At 44.2% G+C, this 17,706-nt stretch overlaps 1 protein-coding gene across 8 annotated transcripts in view; it reads right to left on the reverse strand.

Annotated features, from left to right (window-relative positions):
- Positions 1–15,535, reverse strand: part of dot1l (DOT1-like histone H3K79 methyltransferase) — a 22,282-nt gene extending 6,747 nt beyond the window's left edge. For 5 of the 8 annotated variants that reach the window (XR_002171338.1, XM_019896890.1, XM_019896889.1 and 2 more), the window contains exons 1-24: positions 15,155–15,535; positions 9,967–10,010; positions 9,772–9,846; positions 9,266–9,329; positions 8,166–8,394; positions 7,975–8,069; positions 7,539–7,601; positions 7,405–7,460; positions 7,233–7,312; positions 6,910–6,978; positions 6,690–6,796; positions 6,289–6,330; positions 6,112–6,207; positions 5,270–5,510; positions 5,036–5,149; positions 4,847–4,938; positions 3,942–4,043; positions 3,295–3,432; positions 2,934–3,059; positions 2,382–2,818; positions 2,211–2,310; positions 1,992–2,141; positions 1,868–1,910; positions 36–616 (exon numbers count right to left, since the gene is read on the reverse strand). Coding sequence is in view for 7 of the 8 variants with exons in the window: in XM_019896890.1 (XP_019752449.1) it covers positions 36–616; positions 1,868–1,910; positions 1,992–2,141; positions 2,211–2,310; positions 2,382–2,818; positions 2,934–3,059; positions 3,295–3,432; positions 3,942–4,043; positions 4,847–4,938; positions 5,036–5,149; positions 5,270–5,510; positions 6,112–6,207; positions 6,289–6,330; positions 6,690–6,796; positions 6,910–6,978; positions 7,233–7,312; positions 7,405–7,460; positions 7,539–7,601; positions 7,975–8,069; positions 8,166–8,394; positions 9,266–9,329; positions 9,772–9,846; positions 9,967–10,010; positions 15,155–15,235 (3,225 nt within the window). In the remaining variant the exon portion in view is untranslated. The remainder of the gene's footprint in view (positions 1–35; positions 617–1,867; positions 1,911–1,991; positions 2,142–2,210; positions 2,311–2,381; positions 2,819–2,933; positions 3,060–3,294; positions 3,433–3,941; positions 4,044–4,846; positions 4,939–5,035; positions 5,150–5,269; positions 5,511–6,111; positions 6,208–6,288; positions 6,331–6,689; positions 6,797–6,909; positions 6,979–7,232; positions 7,313–7,404; positions 7,461–7,538; positions 7,602–7,974; positions 8,070–8,165; positions 8,395–9,265; positions 9,330–9,771; positions 9,847–9,966; positions 10,011–15,154) is intronic. The other 3 variants (XM_019896888.1, XM_019896887.1, XM_019896886.1) reach the window with 3 other exon arrangements.
- Between the last annotated feature and the right edge of the window lie 2,171 nt (positions 15,536–17,706).

The raw sequence follows: 17,706 nt of genomic DNA on the forward strand, positions 1-17,706 counted from the left end.
GGGGGTGGCAAATGTTTGTCGGGGGGGAGACGAACCATGGAATTGATGTTGAGCGGGGACCCGGAGGAGTGGTTGTTCGCACTGACGCCGGGAAAGGTCCTCCTCTTTGGTGAGCCGCCGGTTGCGATAGTCCCTGTAGAGACGCGCTTCCGCCGCCCCCGTTTGCGTCCTTCTTGAGGAGCGAGGCCGTGCGTGGGGGGCGTGTGCGCGCGCTGCGTGCCGGGCGACTGGTGGTTGTGGTTTCCGTGGTTACTGTGGTATCCCTGCTTGGTCGAGCTGCCGGTGTGGTGGTGGAGGCGCAATCCGCCACTGCCCGATGACGAAGACGAGGAGGAGGAAGAGGAGGAGAAAAAAATTCTCCTCCGCAGTTCATTGTCCTGGGGCTCAGTGTCGGACTCGGTCTGTTGGCGTTCCTGGCCATCTTCGGAAAGAATCCTTGGGGGTCCGTCTGCATAATGAAGAACCCCTCCGGTGCTGAGTGGGGGGCTCTGGATTGGACCTCCTCTGCTCATGGGTCCCGCCAAGGGTGTGTTTGCGTGTGGAGGCGATGAAGAAGCACCATTTTGTTCCTCTGAGTGGGGACCTCCATTCATGAGCCCTGAGCTAGATGAATATCCTACAGTGAACAACAAAGATAATGAAGCCCAATTACAGTGTAGGTGCTCCACATAGAGCAGTCATTTGGTTCATTATTTTCAACAATTTGCTAAAGAACACGAAGGGCATTGGGAACGTATTCACAGCCTCTTTCCACATCGTACATGTTCCAGTTTTGTTGTTTCTAAAATTGGAATAAATGAAGTTTCTCCTCCACAGAATTCGACACACAATAGACCATAAGGGCAAGAAAAACAGATTTTGAATTTGTTGCAAATGAATTAGAAATTCAAAAAACAAAGACATCCCATGAACAAAAATATACACATCCTTCGCTCAATACAGTACTTCTGTTGCTGGACCATTGGCAGCGATGACAGATTCAAGTCTTTTTGATGCCACATGCTTGGCACTACCTAAAAAACAAAAAACAAAGAAATCCCATGAACATAAATATACACAGCCTTCGCTCAATCCAGTACTTCTGTTGCTGCACCATTGGCAGCGATGACAGTTTCAAGTCTTTTTGATGCCACATGCTTGGCACTACCTGGAGGGTGTTGGCGCGCAGCCATTTACAGGGCTTTTGCTGGCCCACCTCCAGGACATTCAGAATTGTCCTGACGTTACTTAGACTCATTATCCTGCTCAAAGATAAATCCAAATGTCACCTTTGACCGACGACGTTTAGACGGCTCGGAAACTGGTTTTCATCCTGGAATCTCTCTCATGATCAGAGAGCTCAGTTCAGGCGATTCGATCAATTCTGGGCCCGTGCTTTCACTTGTATAGTGCTACATTCAAAGCACTTTAAACAATTTCTCCGAATTACCGAATGGTGCCGCAACATCAGGAGCAACTGGGGTTGCGTATTGCCCTGGTAACAGGAGCTCAAGATTGAACCTTCAGGTTGAGAGACACCTGACCCGACCAGCGCCATAAACAAGGCTGCAACATATAATGTGGAAAAAAAAATGAAGCGCTGTGAATATAATTTCATTGACAATATCATAAAACAAATCTATGCCACAAATCTAAAATAATAAAATGAAAAAGCCCTAACGGAGAGGGGCCTTCTTCTGATCTTGTGACAACATTTTTAGGCCGCAGCGCAAACTAGTACATTGCACACCACTCGTGACCTCTGGGCGTCGGATGTCGGGGATGTTGTAAACCGAGAAGTCTCTGTATAACCCGGTGGGAAACAATTCATCAAGGTCTATTCCCAGGGCTGTTTTGGAATCAAATTAAACGTTCAGAAGTTCCTTACCATTGGTTTGACAGGCCTGAGAGACAGGACTAGGAGTACTTCTCTGCAACAATGCACAAAAGAAAACAGCATATGGTGATGCCAAATAAAAGGCGAAACCTTTCAGGGTGTTGAAAATACTCACCAGTCTCTCAGCCCGACTGGGTAGCACCACACTGGCGAGTGGAATGCTGACTGGAAGTTTGCTTGGGTGAACAGTGCTCAGCGGAATACTTATTGGAAGGCTTGTGATACTGTTGTCTGCCTGAACAGATGGACTCTTCTCCTTTCCACCCTGAAGGGAAAATGACTCTTTAGAAACCAGAAGACCATCTCACATGACGCATAACGAAAAATCAATTACCCTCTCAGTGCTTTTCGGTGTATTCTGAGCATCCAACGCATGAGGAGATGGGCTGCCCTGCTTGGCTCCGAGAGGAGAGTTAACGCCGCCCATTTCCCCTCTGAAATAGAACATATTGATACTGTGACAACAAATCACCAAGCTTCAGGAGCTTTTAGCGGCTTCGCACACCTGTGTGTGGGAGGCCCGGGGCCTCTCAAGTGGCCCGCGGTTGTGGGTTCCTGGTTGAGGTGCCTGCGCAAGGCAATTTTAGCGGGGGAGAAGCGCGTGTAGTCGGGAAGAGCGTGGGAGACGTGCTGCCTCTGTCGAGCCTCGGGCATGGCTGCAGCAGCTTCGTGGTCGGGAGAGATTGGCAGATAGCGTGAAAGAACCTCCGTCTTGGTGTTCCCGCGCTCCAAAGAGGGCGAGCCGGTACCGTTGATAGAGCGGTCTGGGCTTATGCCGTTGAGAGTTGGGACTGAGGGCAGGCCGAACTTGGGGGCGTCCACGTCGGCGGACGAACGGGATTCCGGGTTCTTGCGGAAAGGGGAGCCCTCGTGAGGGCTGTATGATTTGAGTTGAAGCAGCTCCTGTTGCCTCTGACTTTTTTCCAGCTCCACAATGCTAATCTATAAACACCAGAGGGAACCTCGACATGCTTCAATAGTCCTGGAATGTATCACTATGATGCTGACATAAAAAAAGGTTGATTTTGCTCAAAACGGGGAGACAAGGGAGACCTACCTGCAGCTCTAAGCAGTGTCTCTGCTTCTCAGAGATTTGTCTCCGCAGGGCCAGCTTCTCTTTCAGCAGACTCTCCAGACACAAAGAGCCCCAATCCAACTTCAGCTCCTCACATCGAGACTTTAGCTGGAACCCAAACTCGGTTTAAACTCGCCTCAATACCAAAAACCATACAATACTTTTTTGGGATGGGTTTTACACTGAAGGCAAAAAAATGACCAATTCTGATTTAAATCCGATATTCAATTTCTTGACACTGGTGAGGCATACTGCTGTGTTTGCGCAGAAGCCCGACCTGTTCCAACCCGTATACTTGAAACGACACGTTGAAAGCAACTTGGCAGCAGCAGCGGTGTCTCACCAGCAGCACGCTGTGATCTCGAAGTAAAGCCATGTCTCTCTCAAGCTGTTTGGTCTGCTCTTTCAACTGATGGTTGTGGGACGATATCTCCTTCTGGGCCTGCAGCAGGTCCTCCACAGTGAGAGCTTTCACTCCCAGCTAATCCCCCCCGACAAAAACATGATCACTTTTCAACATGTCAGACAAGAGCGTCCTTGATGGCGACACTGTGACGCATCTGCGTCATGTACTTGCGACCAAGAAACTACACAACACAACGGTACCTTGAAGGTCGGGCGAGTTAAAGCTTGTAATATTTGGAGATTGACCAAATGTTTCAGGAAAAACACCACAAAAAATACACCTAAAAAGTCCAATTATAATGAATGTTTCCAATCTATTTATAGTAGATTGGTTAGCTATCATGACGTCTAGGACTAAAATGCGAAAAGGTTCGGTTTTATGACCAAGACAGTTTAGAGTCTGGAACAAATTATTCCAATTATAATTGGTTTCAATGGCAAACCTACCGTAGATTTGAAAAATGGGATGTGATCGAAGGTAATGAATGAATACAAGATATCGAACCACTGACTGTGGTATTCCACTAACGACACAGGTGGTTGGTTTTTCCTTTTCCTGCCATTTTAAACACGGGTAGCACTCACCTCATCCAGTTTGGTCTGAAAGAGACCTTTGATCTTGTCCTTATGAGACTGACAGATGGAATGGAGCTGCTCTGCCTGCATGGACAAATCCCTGTGTTTTTGCTGAAGACAAAAGCCAAGGCACAGGACTTTAAAGATGGACAAACAGTTAACCCGTGAACTACTAGAGATCAAAACATGAGTTGAAGGTCCCCTGCCATCAAAATTGATTTTGTTGAGTCTGGTTTAAGTTTGTATGCACTTTGTGGATTGAGTGCAGTAGCCGTTTGAAGCACAATTTCGCCGAGGATGACTTTGGAAACATCACGCAGGCTACTCCACCGGCCTTCAGTATTCGTATTCTAAAAGTAATATTGAACTACTTCACATCAGCGGCATATTTGGACCACACTGGCATCAACCGTCAACGTAGCAAGTGAAACTAGAAGACGACATCCGGTCAGATTTAGGGTACTGTTTTATCTTGGCAGCTTTTATGATTATTCTTGCCTCAACACATCAGTAGTAAGAGATCAAAGCTGTCTCACAACGGTCTCAACCCAGCCCACGTCCAATGGTTGGTGAATTCTGCCTTCATAGTAATAGTAAGAGCTGACATCAAAGGCTCAAAACGCGATTCCATTGAGCGCTTGAGATACTGCATGGCACCAATCACTGCAAAGCCGTTTATCACATTTAATTTGAGAACGGAGCAAAGCAAATCACATATACATGTCAAATATTCATGAGAAATTCAGCTGTCTCATCTGCCAGGAATATTGGACCAAATAGAACAGCTTGAAGAAGGCTATCCTGCACATTTCTCATCGAAATTATTTTGCAAATGCAATAAGGTTATTGAAAAAAAAAAGTGTGGCTTCGTACCTTCCATACAAGAACAAAACAAAAAAAGTGGAGTCTTTTACCTTCTCCTGCTCTAAAAGCTGCTGCAGATTGGATTGGTACTGAGGAGTCTTCATGTAGGCCATAAACTGGAGGTATTGAACTTTGATGTTGTCTGTTGGAAGACCGGCGACACGTCAATCAATCCAAAGGGTTCTCTGCGAGTTCGCTGGAAATCGCGGTCGGGGTGCCCAGTTTTCTCCTCGGCTTACCTAGCAGTTGTTGCAGACCGGGAGGGGTTGGGCTCAGCAGCAGTTGATTGGCTGGGTAGTGCTGGACCTTAGGAGGTAGTTGGTAAAAGGGACTCCGCGGTTGCAGGTATGCATCTGCGCACACAGCAAGCACAAAGAACACCAGTCTCAAAAGCACACACGCGAGCAAATGACGATATAGATCTTCTTAATACTAAAATGAAAAGGGTGCAGAGCACTGCGTGTTCCTCTGACCCTGAGGGGGCGCTGCAGAAAGGGTCTTGGCATGCAGCAAATCCAACGCGCTCTGGTTCTTCTTCTTGTCGATAGCCGGCGCCGCCTTCTTGGGTCGACCCCTCTTCTTGTTGTTCAGCTTGCGACCCTTGGCCAAGAGTTTTGTTTGGCGGGGCTTGGCGGCGGGCTTGACCACAGACACCAATGGGAGGCGCTGCTCCTCCTCCCCACAGGAGTCCTGCTGGAGTACCGAATACAGGTACTGTACATGCATACACAGTGGTCAAACGTATCACTTTCCATATAGGTTATCTTGTATCTACAACCCTCAATAACGTGCCACATTTACCGGTCTCTGTGCCGTTTGTTACCAAATCATAAGGAGAGATTGGGAAAAAAAAGTTATATTTTACTGATCGGCGTTTGAAGGAAATTTGAAAAAATCAGGTGCGTCCGTCTGCGCCCCCGTAAATGTCAAACACGTACACGCCGTCTCGTCTCAGACAAATCCCCAGTTTTCAAAGAGGGTGTGCACATTTATTTTCATTTCCCTGCTCTAAAAAGACTATTTGTTTTCCGATTAGGTTGCACAGATGACAGGTCATGTTAATGGTGGTCTTGGTTTCATTATTTATGTAATTGCGGGCATGTAGACTTTTTACAGCCACAAATACAGGAACACAATGTGTCAATGTCTTGCCTTGTTAAATGGAAACAATTACAGTCAGTGCATTGGTGAGGTGTGGCTTTAATCATTTGCACCCATTTGTTTCTAGTCTGTTCTGTCAAAAAATGTACGTAAAACCAGTTCCATGGCAGACAAAAAGTTTGAGTCCTGCTACAATCACGGCAGCACAAGCTACCTTGTTTTGCTCCTTGGTTTTGGTGGGTGTGGTGCTATTGCTTTTGCTGTCCTTAATATCTTTCTGCTGACGTCGTCGAGCTGCCTCTTGCTCTTCCTGTATTGAGATATTGGAAGAGTTTGACACAAAAACTTCAATAGGTTACTGCGGGGCGTTTCATCACATATCAGGACTTACCCTGAGTTTAGGATTGATGAGACTAGCAAAGTAGTTTTCAAGCTGCAAATCGGGGACACAGAAACAAACAAACAAGTTACACCAAAATAAAAATGCTTGAGGAGGAGCCCTGAGTGAAGATGTCGAGTGAAGAATCAGCTGCCAAATAATTGCTGACTGTTTTGTTTCTCAATGTCAACCCAAAGGAATAATCAATCATCACTTTGAGATATGTCAGCATATATTTCCTTATAAATTGACCAGACATTGAAATAAGGAGCATGTCTGGAGAGTTCGCTACACATTGGCTTGAGTCACACAATTTGAAAAAGGAAAAGTCATATTTGCCAGCAGTTCTTGAAGGTGGAAAGGATGTTGACTGAATATGAATTCCGTTCAAGGTGTAGAGTAGTTCTCCTTACTATGGTGCGGTCTATGGTGTGCAGATAGTAGGAGACTGGCTTTCCAGTCCAGGACACGGAACCCCTCAGTGGTGAGAGCTCTACCACACGCATTATTGTGCCTATATCTACAAGTGACAGAGAGGAGTGTCAAAGCTATCCGTGAAAAATCACTGTTCAGTAGGGTAATTAAAATGTATAGTTCAAAATAAATAAATAAATAGAAAATCGAGGTACTTACCACTCAAGTTTCGGCTGTTAATTCGAAAGTTCAAAGGTGCAAATGGTTTGGAAGATACAATCTTTCCACCTGAAAAATAAAACTCGAATGAATTTAAATGCACGGTGCAAAGTGGACAGTGGACTTCATGATGACAGCAATAATGGAAGATACTCCAAAAGGATATTAAATGTTCTAAATATGAGGAGAATGAGTCAAATGGAGGTATTTCCGAGGGCATTTTATGATGGATGATGCACTAAAGGGAAAGCCAGCATTTGGAAAAATATGCTAATATGCTATGTATGGGTTTTCTTGACGTAATCTCTCAGCAGCGTACGAACCTTCCTTCATGTTCGCAAAACGTTCCTTCAGCTGGTGATCTACCTCTGGACCAAAGGCAAAATTATTCACAAAAATAATACTGCAAGACAGAAGGAAAGAAGCACCAGTCAGAAAATGACTCACAACTTTGCTCATACAATGAATGGTTCATTTTTTTTTTTTTATGTCAACCTTGTGGTGGCGATCCTTTCTTTCCATTCTTCAGACAGAAAATCTCCTCTCTCCAGCTGAAAACGAAAAAATTCTTGAGCACTTTCGCCCCCTTTTTGACGTTGGTTTTAGAAATGCGCGCGCTAGCTACTTACAGTGTACTCCCCGTGTTTCTTGCCATACCATTTCATCCACTTTTTAAACTCTTTGTCCATGCTCTGTGAGAAATATCAACATTACGACATAAATAACCAAAGAAGAAGGACCACAGGGCACCTCAACGGGCACCCTTCTGATTGTAATTTGCTGACACGCCCGTCTAACCAAATCAAAGCACCTTTTCGATTACCGTATATTGAATTTATGAGAAGGACGTAAACCTCGAACTTTGTCATGATCGAATAAAAGGAGAACTCTTGGGCTACATGAAGATGTCATGGTATTAATTGAAATGAACCTGACATTGACTTAATCGGGAAAGAAATGTCCTACTGTCGCCACAATTAAAGAAAGAGAAAATCTTTGGCCTAATTGATCTGAAATTCATCCATTTTCAAATGATTTTGAGTTGTGTGCGCGCATGAGTGTTACCTCTGCATAGGTTGCTGGAATGTCTGCTTTCTCAACGCCATAGTAGTGTTTACAGTTGGTCGCTGCCGCAACCTGCAGCACCACCTGCCCCACACCTACACAGGACGAGCGTTTGACTTCTTATTGACAAAACAACGGGACTCGAGGACTCGCGCGCTGGGGATTTCATGCCACTGTACGGTCTGGCTCACCGCTGCCGAGGTCTACGAAGGTGTCGTCTTCCATCATTTCCATTTCGTCGATGATCTGCGCCACCAGGTCGAAGGAAGTCTCGCCGTAAACCTCGGGCGAGAAGGGCTCGTAGTTGTTCAGCTTCTCCGGGTCGGTCACAGAGTGGTTGTACACCTGTTGGAGGATGTGTCGCAGCAGCCCGTTGGACGGGCGCTTGTTCAACTTCATGGGCTGAGTCGTCCCTTTCCACTAGAGAGACAGAGTAGATTTATTTCATTTTATTGTAATGTTTCAAACTAAAATTGTGTTTCTTTTCTTTTTTTTAAATGTGTTTCAATGTTGTCAAGGTACATTCTTTTTATAATTTTGATGAGCTATTTTCTCTGCTTAGTTGGTGAATTATCTTTAGCCGTTGTGCTTGAAAATGCTTTTAGGTGTTTCCGTCTTTGGTTGTGTGTATGCACACCGAGCTGCCTTGTGTCTAAAATGTCGCGATAAAAATATGTTCAGCATAGTACACAAGTGACATTCATTTTGTCAAACCTTCATGTAATGGTAAACTGCAATACTGTATACAGTTGTGATCCAATTTGTGGTCATCTAAAGGGGACATATGGACTTTCCAACATCTTCGTTGGCCTTTTAATGCTGGTAAGGAGAATGAACAAGCCGAAGTCAATCAAAATCACATTGGACATTCTCAAACCTTCAGCACAACTGACTGATTCAGATTAATGTTTTTATGTTTTAGCCCAAAGTATAGTCACACTTGTGCAGCGAGAGTGGCATCTTTACAGCAGCTCCTACACTTTTTGTTCTTCTACTTTCGTCCTTTCATAACTTTGCTGCTGTAGATTGGGAAGTTCTCCGTTGTGAGACAAATAAAGGTTTTCTTATTCTTAATCCTTTTTTTTTTAATCCACACTTGAAAAAGAATGATTCTTGTAACTCAGCAGTTCAAAAATGAATAACCCATGCCTCTGATCACAACGGCATGTTCCATATTGGATTAAAAAAAAAAAAAGGAGAAATTGCTGAGTTGGAGTAGTTCACTGTTCCACATCTGTTAGATGACAGAAAAGTTGGTAATCATTTCGCATTGACTTCACTTGTTGCTTACCAGCTGGTGAATGCTGTCAATGGCCCTGTTGTATTTGTCGCACAGTCTCTGCATACTCTCATAACTGTTTCAATTAAAACAGCCAAAAAAAAAACCAACAACAAAAACACAAGATTAAAGACATCATATTGGCATTTGCGTGGTGAAAACAGAGCAGAAACAGCGTGGAAACCGTGCCAGACATTTTTGTGAAACCAACCTCAACAAGGGGTATTAAGAAACAAACAACCAAAAAAAAACAAAACAAAAAAAAAAATGCAAGAGAAAAAAAATGTACCAAAAGTTGTGTATTCATATTCAGACTCTTGCGACATACTCTGAGTGTTTTATTTTACGGTGGTAAACGTCTTATATATTCGGGTGACGAGTTAACCGACTCTCAGGTGCGACGCCCCTGGTGTCATGTCAAAGCCGAGAGGTAAGCAGAGCTGCACTGAGTTTACAATGCACAATATGCCGCCATCAGTGATGCTTTGAAGTGGGGTGCTTGTCATTCTGAGGCTCACCTCTTGGTGTCGTAGTCGATGAGCACATAGTTCTCCATTGCCAGCTTGAGGTCTGGAATCTCCTCGCACACCCACCTAAGAAAACACGCACAATTTAGTCACCCAACGATGCACCCGACACAGTGACACGGCAATAAAAAAAAAAAAAAAAAAAACACAAACAAACGGAGGGTTGAGTCAGGGTGCAGAGCTTACCGAATGGTCTCGATGATTTCGTGGGCAGCATCGTGGTGTTTATCCTGGTAAGAGAAACAAGAGCCAATTACTATAATGTCAAGGCAAATCGGAACATAAGAGTCCGGGAAGGAAAAAAAAAAACAACATGAATGGCGAAAAACCACTGCAGAAATGAGCTGTAACGGAACAGGATTACACATGCGTACACTCATGCGCCTCACGGTATTACTCACAAGCAAAGTGAGAGGCACTTAATAGGAAATGACTTCATGATTACAAACGCCGTCCTCGCTTTTCTCAGTTGTGACACACGGAGGCCTGCTGCAACGTTTGGAGTCCAACACAAACATGGCTTGTCATATTAGGAAATGAAATGACATTTTATAGCCTATCCCAGCTGAATTTAGGTAAGAGGACCTTTCCACGGACTGGTCACCAACTCATCGCAAGGCACCTATATAAAAACAACAATTCCCCTCGCGTATTCACACACCTATGGACAATTTACAGTCTTGAAAGAACCTCACAACCCTGTTTTTTTATGCTGGAGGATGCCTGAAAACAAACAAAAAAAAACCTACAAAAAAAAAAACACCTCAGAAAAGCACAAGTAGAACAACTATTTTAATACGGTGGAACATGAGGTCAAACACGAGGGTCTTAACCACCATCGTCCGATACAAACAAACCTTGTATGTTTACATTTTTCCTAAAAGGGTAGCAGCGACGTTGATTTGAGGGCTTTAGCATATAAAACAGCAAAAATTGGATCGCCGCAAGGCGAGAAGAGTGAGTGTCTCCCCTCTGTTATGGTTCGAAGAGCAACTCAGAAAGTGACTGGGTACCAGTAATACGTGTCGGTGCAGTTTCACATAACCGCAACACAGAATATGAGAAAGGGGATAAAGTTCACCTTTAGTGGCTATTTTGGTTTGAGGATTTATAACTATTGATTACTTTAACCCCTTCATGCACCCTGTAACCTGATAAGCTGTCCATTGTCGTAACCGTTGTCCCTGAAAGGGTTGAACACATGTATTACAGTTAAAAAACAAACAAACAAACAAACAAACAAACAAATACATAAAAACGCAGGTGACTGGACGGTGTCCTGGTGTAATTGTCACACAGCCTCTGCATACTCTCAAAAATGTTACAACAAAAAATTTGCGACAATAATGGTATTGGGACCGTGCTATCAAGTTGTTGTCGTATGCTAGGAGAAGCTTTTTAAAACGGCACATGTGAGCTGGGATAGTGATGTTCATATAGTTAGCATACTGCAAAAGTGTGTTCATGCCTCCGCATCAGATCTCTAATAATGCTTGTATCTACTTTATTTTTGAGTTTCAGTCCTAGATATATATGAATTGAAAAAGAAAGCAAAAACGCACAACGGAAAAGTGACCGAACGCCCCTCAAAACAGGCCTCTGAAGTTGCACAACTTGGAAAGCTTGAGTGCATTTTTTTTTAAGTCAGACGACTTACATACTTTCACTTACGACAGTTGAGAATGGAAAAACACTGTCTGTACAATTAGCAAAAGGCGCTCTGATGGCGAGTCTGACTCTGAAACCGAACGGGTTTGATTTCCGTTGTTTCCTGCGGGATAAACTTCTCGCCGGCTAATCTTTCCTTCATTTGGTTTAAAATAGCAGCTCGGTGTCCTCAGACATCCTGAATAAAATGGAATCATCTGCAGGGCTAGATGGCAATCTTGACTGCAGTGCGCGGGAGCGACGGGGCGCTCAAGTTGCAGCGTGAGCCTGAGATGACCCACTGACCCACTTTCCCTACTCACACGGCGGTGCGCGTCCAAGGGAGTGCCTCTGGTCGAAGGGGAACGCAGGGAAGGAGAAAGTGAGAAAAGACAAGTGAGGTGGCAGCGAGAGGTGTGTGTGTGTGTGTGTGGGGGGGGGGGGTTGAAAGTGAAAGCAAGGAGAGGCGGAGGAGTGCAGGGAAGCGGAGAGGACGGCCAGGCTGGTGGGCGCGGAGGGAAAAACCGGCTATTTGTCAGCTGTTCTGCAGCCTGAGCTAACAGCTCACACGCTGCGGATTCCCGCGCAATACTTCCCGCCAACACTCCACAAGCTGCGGGCGCGCACATTCAAACGCGCACAGGAAAGGCGATTCCTGTCAGCGCAGTAAATTCTCAACACAACTACGAGCTATCTCGCAGCTAAGTCCACCCCCCCGTCCCAACCCCAACGCGCTAACACCCTTTCGCGACGACACAAATACATATAAAATGCTCGGTATGCGTGCGGGTTGCCACATGAGGGAAGTCACGTGATCGCACAGAACGGGCACGCAGCAACTAAGAGCCGAGGCTAAAAATAAAAGGGAGACGTGCTCTCAACTCACTGTATACTGTGAGCACAGTCATGCAAAAATCAACAGGACGCGAGGGTGACGGGCGGCATGGAGGACGACAGACAGACTCATTCAGCCTTCGGGGCACAATGAAGTCATCATTTCATGCGTTGTCATCTCCACAGCGACCGATAGCGCACGCCTTGTCCCGAAAAGACCTTTTCTTTGCTCTGTGTGTTTAACTGAACTGAATTGAAATTCTTGCCTCAAAGGGACAACATGGCCACTGGCTGCCATTTGTCCCCATTTTCACAGGAAAATCTCTCAGGGAAAAGTCGAGGAATTTGGACGGTGAGCCTTGTTTAGGCCTCAAAAGTCGCATGCAACTTTGAGAAACCGCAGTCACGCATGACATTGGGGAAAAGATTTTCACTTTGCCTCTCGCCCGTGACCCAAAAGAGAACAAACACTAGAGAAAATGGATTTATAGATGATTTTCGGGTCCAGAAAGCAGCCCACTTACATTGCATTCTTACGATGGTAATTGCTCAAATACGTAAAAGTGGCTCGAACAATGAATTCTGTCAATGTGATGTCATTGTGTGTGGGCATCCAGAGCAGTTGATAAGCGCACGCGCGCCTTGTACTACAACACAGTAGTCTTGTTGTGTGAGTGTGTGTGTGTGTGTGTGTGTGTGTGTGTGTGTGTGTGTGTGTGTGTGTGTGTGTGTGTGTGTGTGTGTGTGTGTGTGTGGAAACGTTTTCAACACTGCTCCTATGCAATGTGGGTGAGAGTGATGCAATCATCAGTCATGGAGTGGAATTGATTGCTATAAGCTGACATTTAAAACAGAACGTAGGAATGCGACTGCTACTTCCATCCAGCCCTCTGTAGTTTGGACCATATGGACATAGGGAGGAGAGAGGAAGTCGTGCCCCTCGGTGTGCTTCAGTGACATGACACAGGCCCAAGCGTATCGCCAATTCCTGCCATGCCTGTTCTTGTGCGTGTAGCCATGCGGACCACAACAAAAGGAAACGCGCGAGCTCGTCGAGGCAGTTGGCAGAGTGTTATCAGGAGCGTAAAAAGGGAGGGTCAACATTTACACCCAAGCGCAGCCCGGAGTGGCTGTGACTGCGACGACTCTATTTCCGTACTTAATGTTGCCGGAGAGGAAACTTACAGAAAAGAAACCACCCACGGGTATTCTGAGAATTTCCACCGTTTTTTTTTTTTCACTCCTTACTGTCTCACCGCAATCACAACAGAATAGAAACACGGTTCAGTTCATGAGTCTCACTAAGACGATACGACACCACTTTCGTTTCCGCCTCTTCAGGGGTCCTAGACAGTAGCACACCAACTACCGGCATCGAGTCTTTGGAAGCTTGATGATCAGTGAAAGCACGAGAGACCAAGTTACCACTTAATGTCAACACCATGAGTCTTGGCCTCAATTTATACTGCAATGAGGTGACAATTAATCGAACATATCAAATAATTTGATTATGTGAAGACGGCAACTAACGGAACAAAAATAAAACTTAAATGGTAGCATGTGTTTAATAATGAAAAAAATTTTATTCGACTACATTAATTACGGGATCATTGGAAGGATAAATACTTTATTCGAAAAATATTCAATCGCTGGAGCTTTGACGTCAAGGTCATGTAAATAGAAAAAAAAATGCATGGAGTTGGATAGCTTTAGATGGGAAGGGAGCCTCTTCCAAATGTGGATAACTATCTGATTACTATCAGATACGACAGACACACACACACACACACACACACACACACACACACACACACACACACACACACACACACACACACACACACTTGAGTGCTGTTTGGCTTTGGCCAAAAGGCAGATGTGATAAGAAAATATATTTATCGACAGTAAATATAGAATGAGTGTGTCATTTTAATAATGCGCGTGGTAATAGACAGTAAAAAAAAAGATATAGGCGTTAAAAGGGAATTGTGAATACTTGAACCATACAGTGTAAATCCAGCCTTCAGGACAAAAACAGCCTTGCCACTGTGGCCACGTGCCGCTATAAGGTATGCGTTACAGTAAGTACTAACAGATGTTCAGTCTTAGCGAGGAAAAACAAATGTATGTGCCTGCATTTACTGCCATGGAGCAGCATACGAATTTGTACTTTGATGACACAAACATTGGAGGACACACAAACAGACAATCAAGGCACTCCTTTAATGTATTCTAAAGCTGTCAGGTGTTGGACAACAGTGCTAAGAATGACCCTCACATTTTCTTTAGCACCCGAGTCACTTGATTTCTGCCCATTAGTCCCGATCAGACACCTCAGCAACGTATTAAAAAGACGACAAGAGCATGCAACCACTGTTCATGTTTTTCTGTCAGTTGAGAAACCTCATCGAGTTGCTGGTTCAAGTGCATTTGCTGCCTTGCCTCAACTGTACATGAGAAAACAACGCGAGACAACTACAATTGCTGCATGCAGGGGTGACAGATTTATGGGATATTTCCCCATAATAACAGAGCTTTTGAATTGGGTCATAGCTGAGGCAGGAAGGAGTTACTGGTTGACTATGTTTTATTAGTGCCCCATACACTCAGAAAATACATTGCATATATTCCAAATGATTCATCATTTACGACTCTTCGATTGCAGTTTTAGAACCATTGCTCTAATCGACGTGACAACATTAAGAGGTAAGGTGAAACAAGGTGAACGTGTGCCCGGGTCCTGAGTTGACACACCGGCGCTGTCCTAACCACACTAGCGTGCCCGAGCTCGGAAGTGGCTAGCACCAGGGGGGCTAGGTAACAAAGCCAAAACATACAGAATACAAATACACAAGCTCTATTCCACAGCGCGTTAACGAATAATAACACTTACGTAAACCGGTAAGGGCCACGGGTAGCCAGCGGCTTCTGCTCCAACCGGCGATTTGAGCCTCAGCTCCAGCTTTTCGCCCATTCTCCACTTGACGGCGGCTTGGGGTTGCGGCTAGCGAGCGAGACTAGCTGGTAGACTTGCTCTCCGCGAGCTACAACGTGAACATGTTGCGGTGGATCAAAATGTTTTTCAAAGGAAAAAAAAAAACAACGGCAAAAATGAGCCCCCAAAATAGGCGTCGCGGCGGGGAATTAGCATACAGTGACGTCTGACTCAGTTCCGAATTGTTGAATAAAAATGCCCCCTTTATGACCACTGGCAATAACACCTCGTCTGTGTGGCCGCCATCTTGCCCGGCATTGAAAAACTATGGCAGGAGGCCACACACAGGGGAAGTAGACGTCACAGAAGGGGAGGGACATTGAGGTCAGGAAACCATGACAGTCGGTGACGAGGTGCCACTTTTATCATTATTTTTTGCCAGGTAAATATTCACACATTCAAGCTAGTAACGAGTCCAAACAATAATAAGAATATTTTAAAAGAATGTAAAATGATTTTAAAGGAAGAACGTCACTCGGCGAGGGGTTGACGAGATCACGTGACAACCCTGACACGTTTTAAAACTCAGCTGGATTGGCTCCTTAACCATAAGCATCATTCATAATCGATGACAGGTTTTCCAAGAATTCCAACACAGAATTTGAACATCTGTTATCAAAACAGAACAGTATGGCAAAAACAAAACAAAACAAAACTGAATATTAAATCCTGTGTTTGCACAAGACTTTTTGAACCCACAGCCGGTAAATTCACTCATATTTATGTGACTCAAAACAATAATAACGGTAATAATGATATCTTTCAAGGAACCCAAGGACTCTTGGATTTTTAGACAAACAGTCCAAACATTTATCTACATTTACATACTTCCAAGGGCTCCAAAATGTGTCTTGCATGCCCGCTCTCTTCAGGTCACCCCACTGATATTCAACTAGACTTAGGTCTGGGCTCTGGGTCAAGTTGAATCCAAAACTTCTGCATAAACCATTCTTTTGCCGTTTTGGTTTAAAGACAAGCACTTGCACAAATTAAAGCAGAAATTGCATTGTACTTTCACCTAAAATGGGGGGTGGGGGGGCTGCTGTGCCAAAAAATTACAGTAATTTCTCCTCTTATGAAACTCATCAAAACCCTGTTGCAACAAATCACCTCAAGTCACGTCTCAAATGAATGACAAAGACTTCCCAACAATCCAGTTATGTCAGTATTACATCATCACATGCTGACAATGACCAGAAAACATGTTGGTTTTTTGTGGGGGGTGGGGGGGGGGTAATGTCACCTATCATCACTTCTTACTCAAACTACAACAATCGATTTACAGCAAACCACATTGAATCACCCTTCAAATTAACAGTGCGGAATGATGACTTCCATGATCAGTAATTATTCTGACAGCATTACATCATATGATGACTATGACAACAACAACAAAAGGTTGAAAACATCACTATGTTCACCCTATATTTAATCAAATATACTACAAAGATGAGACATTTATTGTTCAATCTGATAAACGTTATTGTTTTTAGCAAATAATCATTAACTTTGAATTTTATAGTTGCAACAGGTTCCAAAAAAGATGGGACAGGGTCATGTTTACAACTGTGTTGCATCACCTTTTCTTTTGACAACATTCAATCAATGTTTGGAAACTCAGGACACTACATTCAAGTTTTGTTCCTGCTTGACAGTCTGGGGTCTCCGTTGTTGTTTTTTTCCGTTCATAAAGCGCCACACATCTTAACTGGGATACAGGTCTGGACTGCAGGCAGGCCAGTCTCTTTTACTACGAAGCCACGTTGTAACACCTGCAGAATGTATTTATGTTTAACACAGCGTCTCAAATTCATTGGAATGAGGTTTTCTAGATCGAGTCACACCTCAAATTATAGCGCAGGATGATGACCTCTCAGATCTTTAAATATTCTGGCAGTATTCTGTCTGTCACATGATGAATGTGATTTTAAAAAAAGCCTGAAAATGTAAAAAAATAAATAAAATAAAAATTCTTGTGAAAGTGACAAAATCATTTGCACCAAACCACAATGAGATACACCTCAATCAAAGTGCTTTATGGGGAAGCACCAGATCTAATTATTTTGTTAATATTCAGTCATATGATGAGCAGAATACATTTAAAGTCACAAAACTCTTATTTGCAAAAACACAACAAAAAAGTCAAATTGTAGTGCTTCATGAGGGCATCCAAGATCTTTAATTATGTCAATAGTCCATCATATGATGACCCAATAGCCCCAAAACATGCTTTTTGACTTTTCAATCTCCCCAATCTCCACCTCGCACAAAAATCCAATTCGTTTCAACAGCACAAAGTTCACCCTCACACAAACATGTCATCGAGTAACATGGTGGGCACCCTGCGGGCGACACAGCTAGTTAACTCCAGTCAGAATGTGTGCCTAATAAAACCCAGAGGGGGAAAAGGCGGAGACTTCCAGTGGGTTCCACATGCGTATAAACATGTC

This window comes from Hippocampus comes, unplaced genomic scaffold (genome assembly GCF_001891065.2).
Source record: "Hippocampus comes isolate QL1 unplaced genomic scaffold, H_comes_QL1_v1.1 scaffold22, whole genome shotgun sequence".
Classification (NCBI taxonomy): Eukaryota; Metazoa; Chordata; class Actinopteri; order Syngnathiformes; family Syngnathidae; genus Hippocampus; species Hippocampus comes.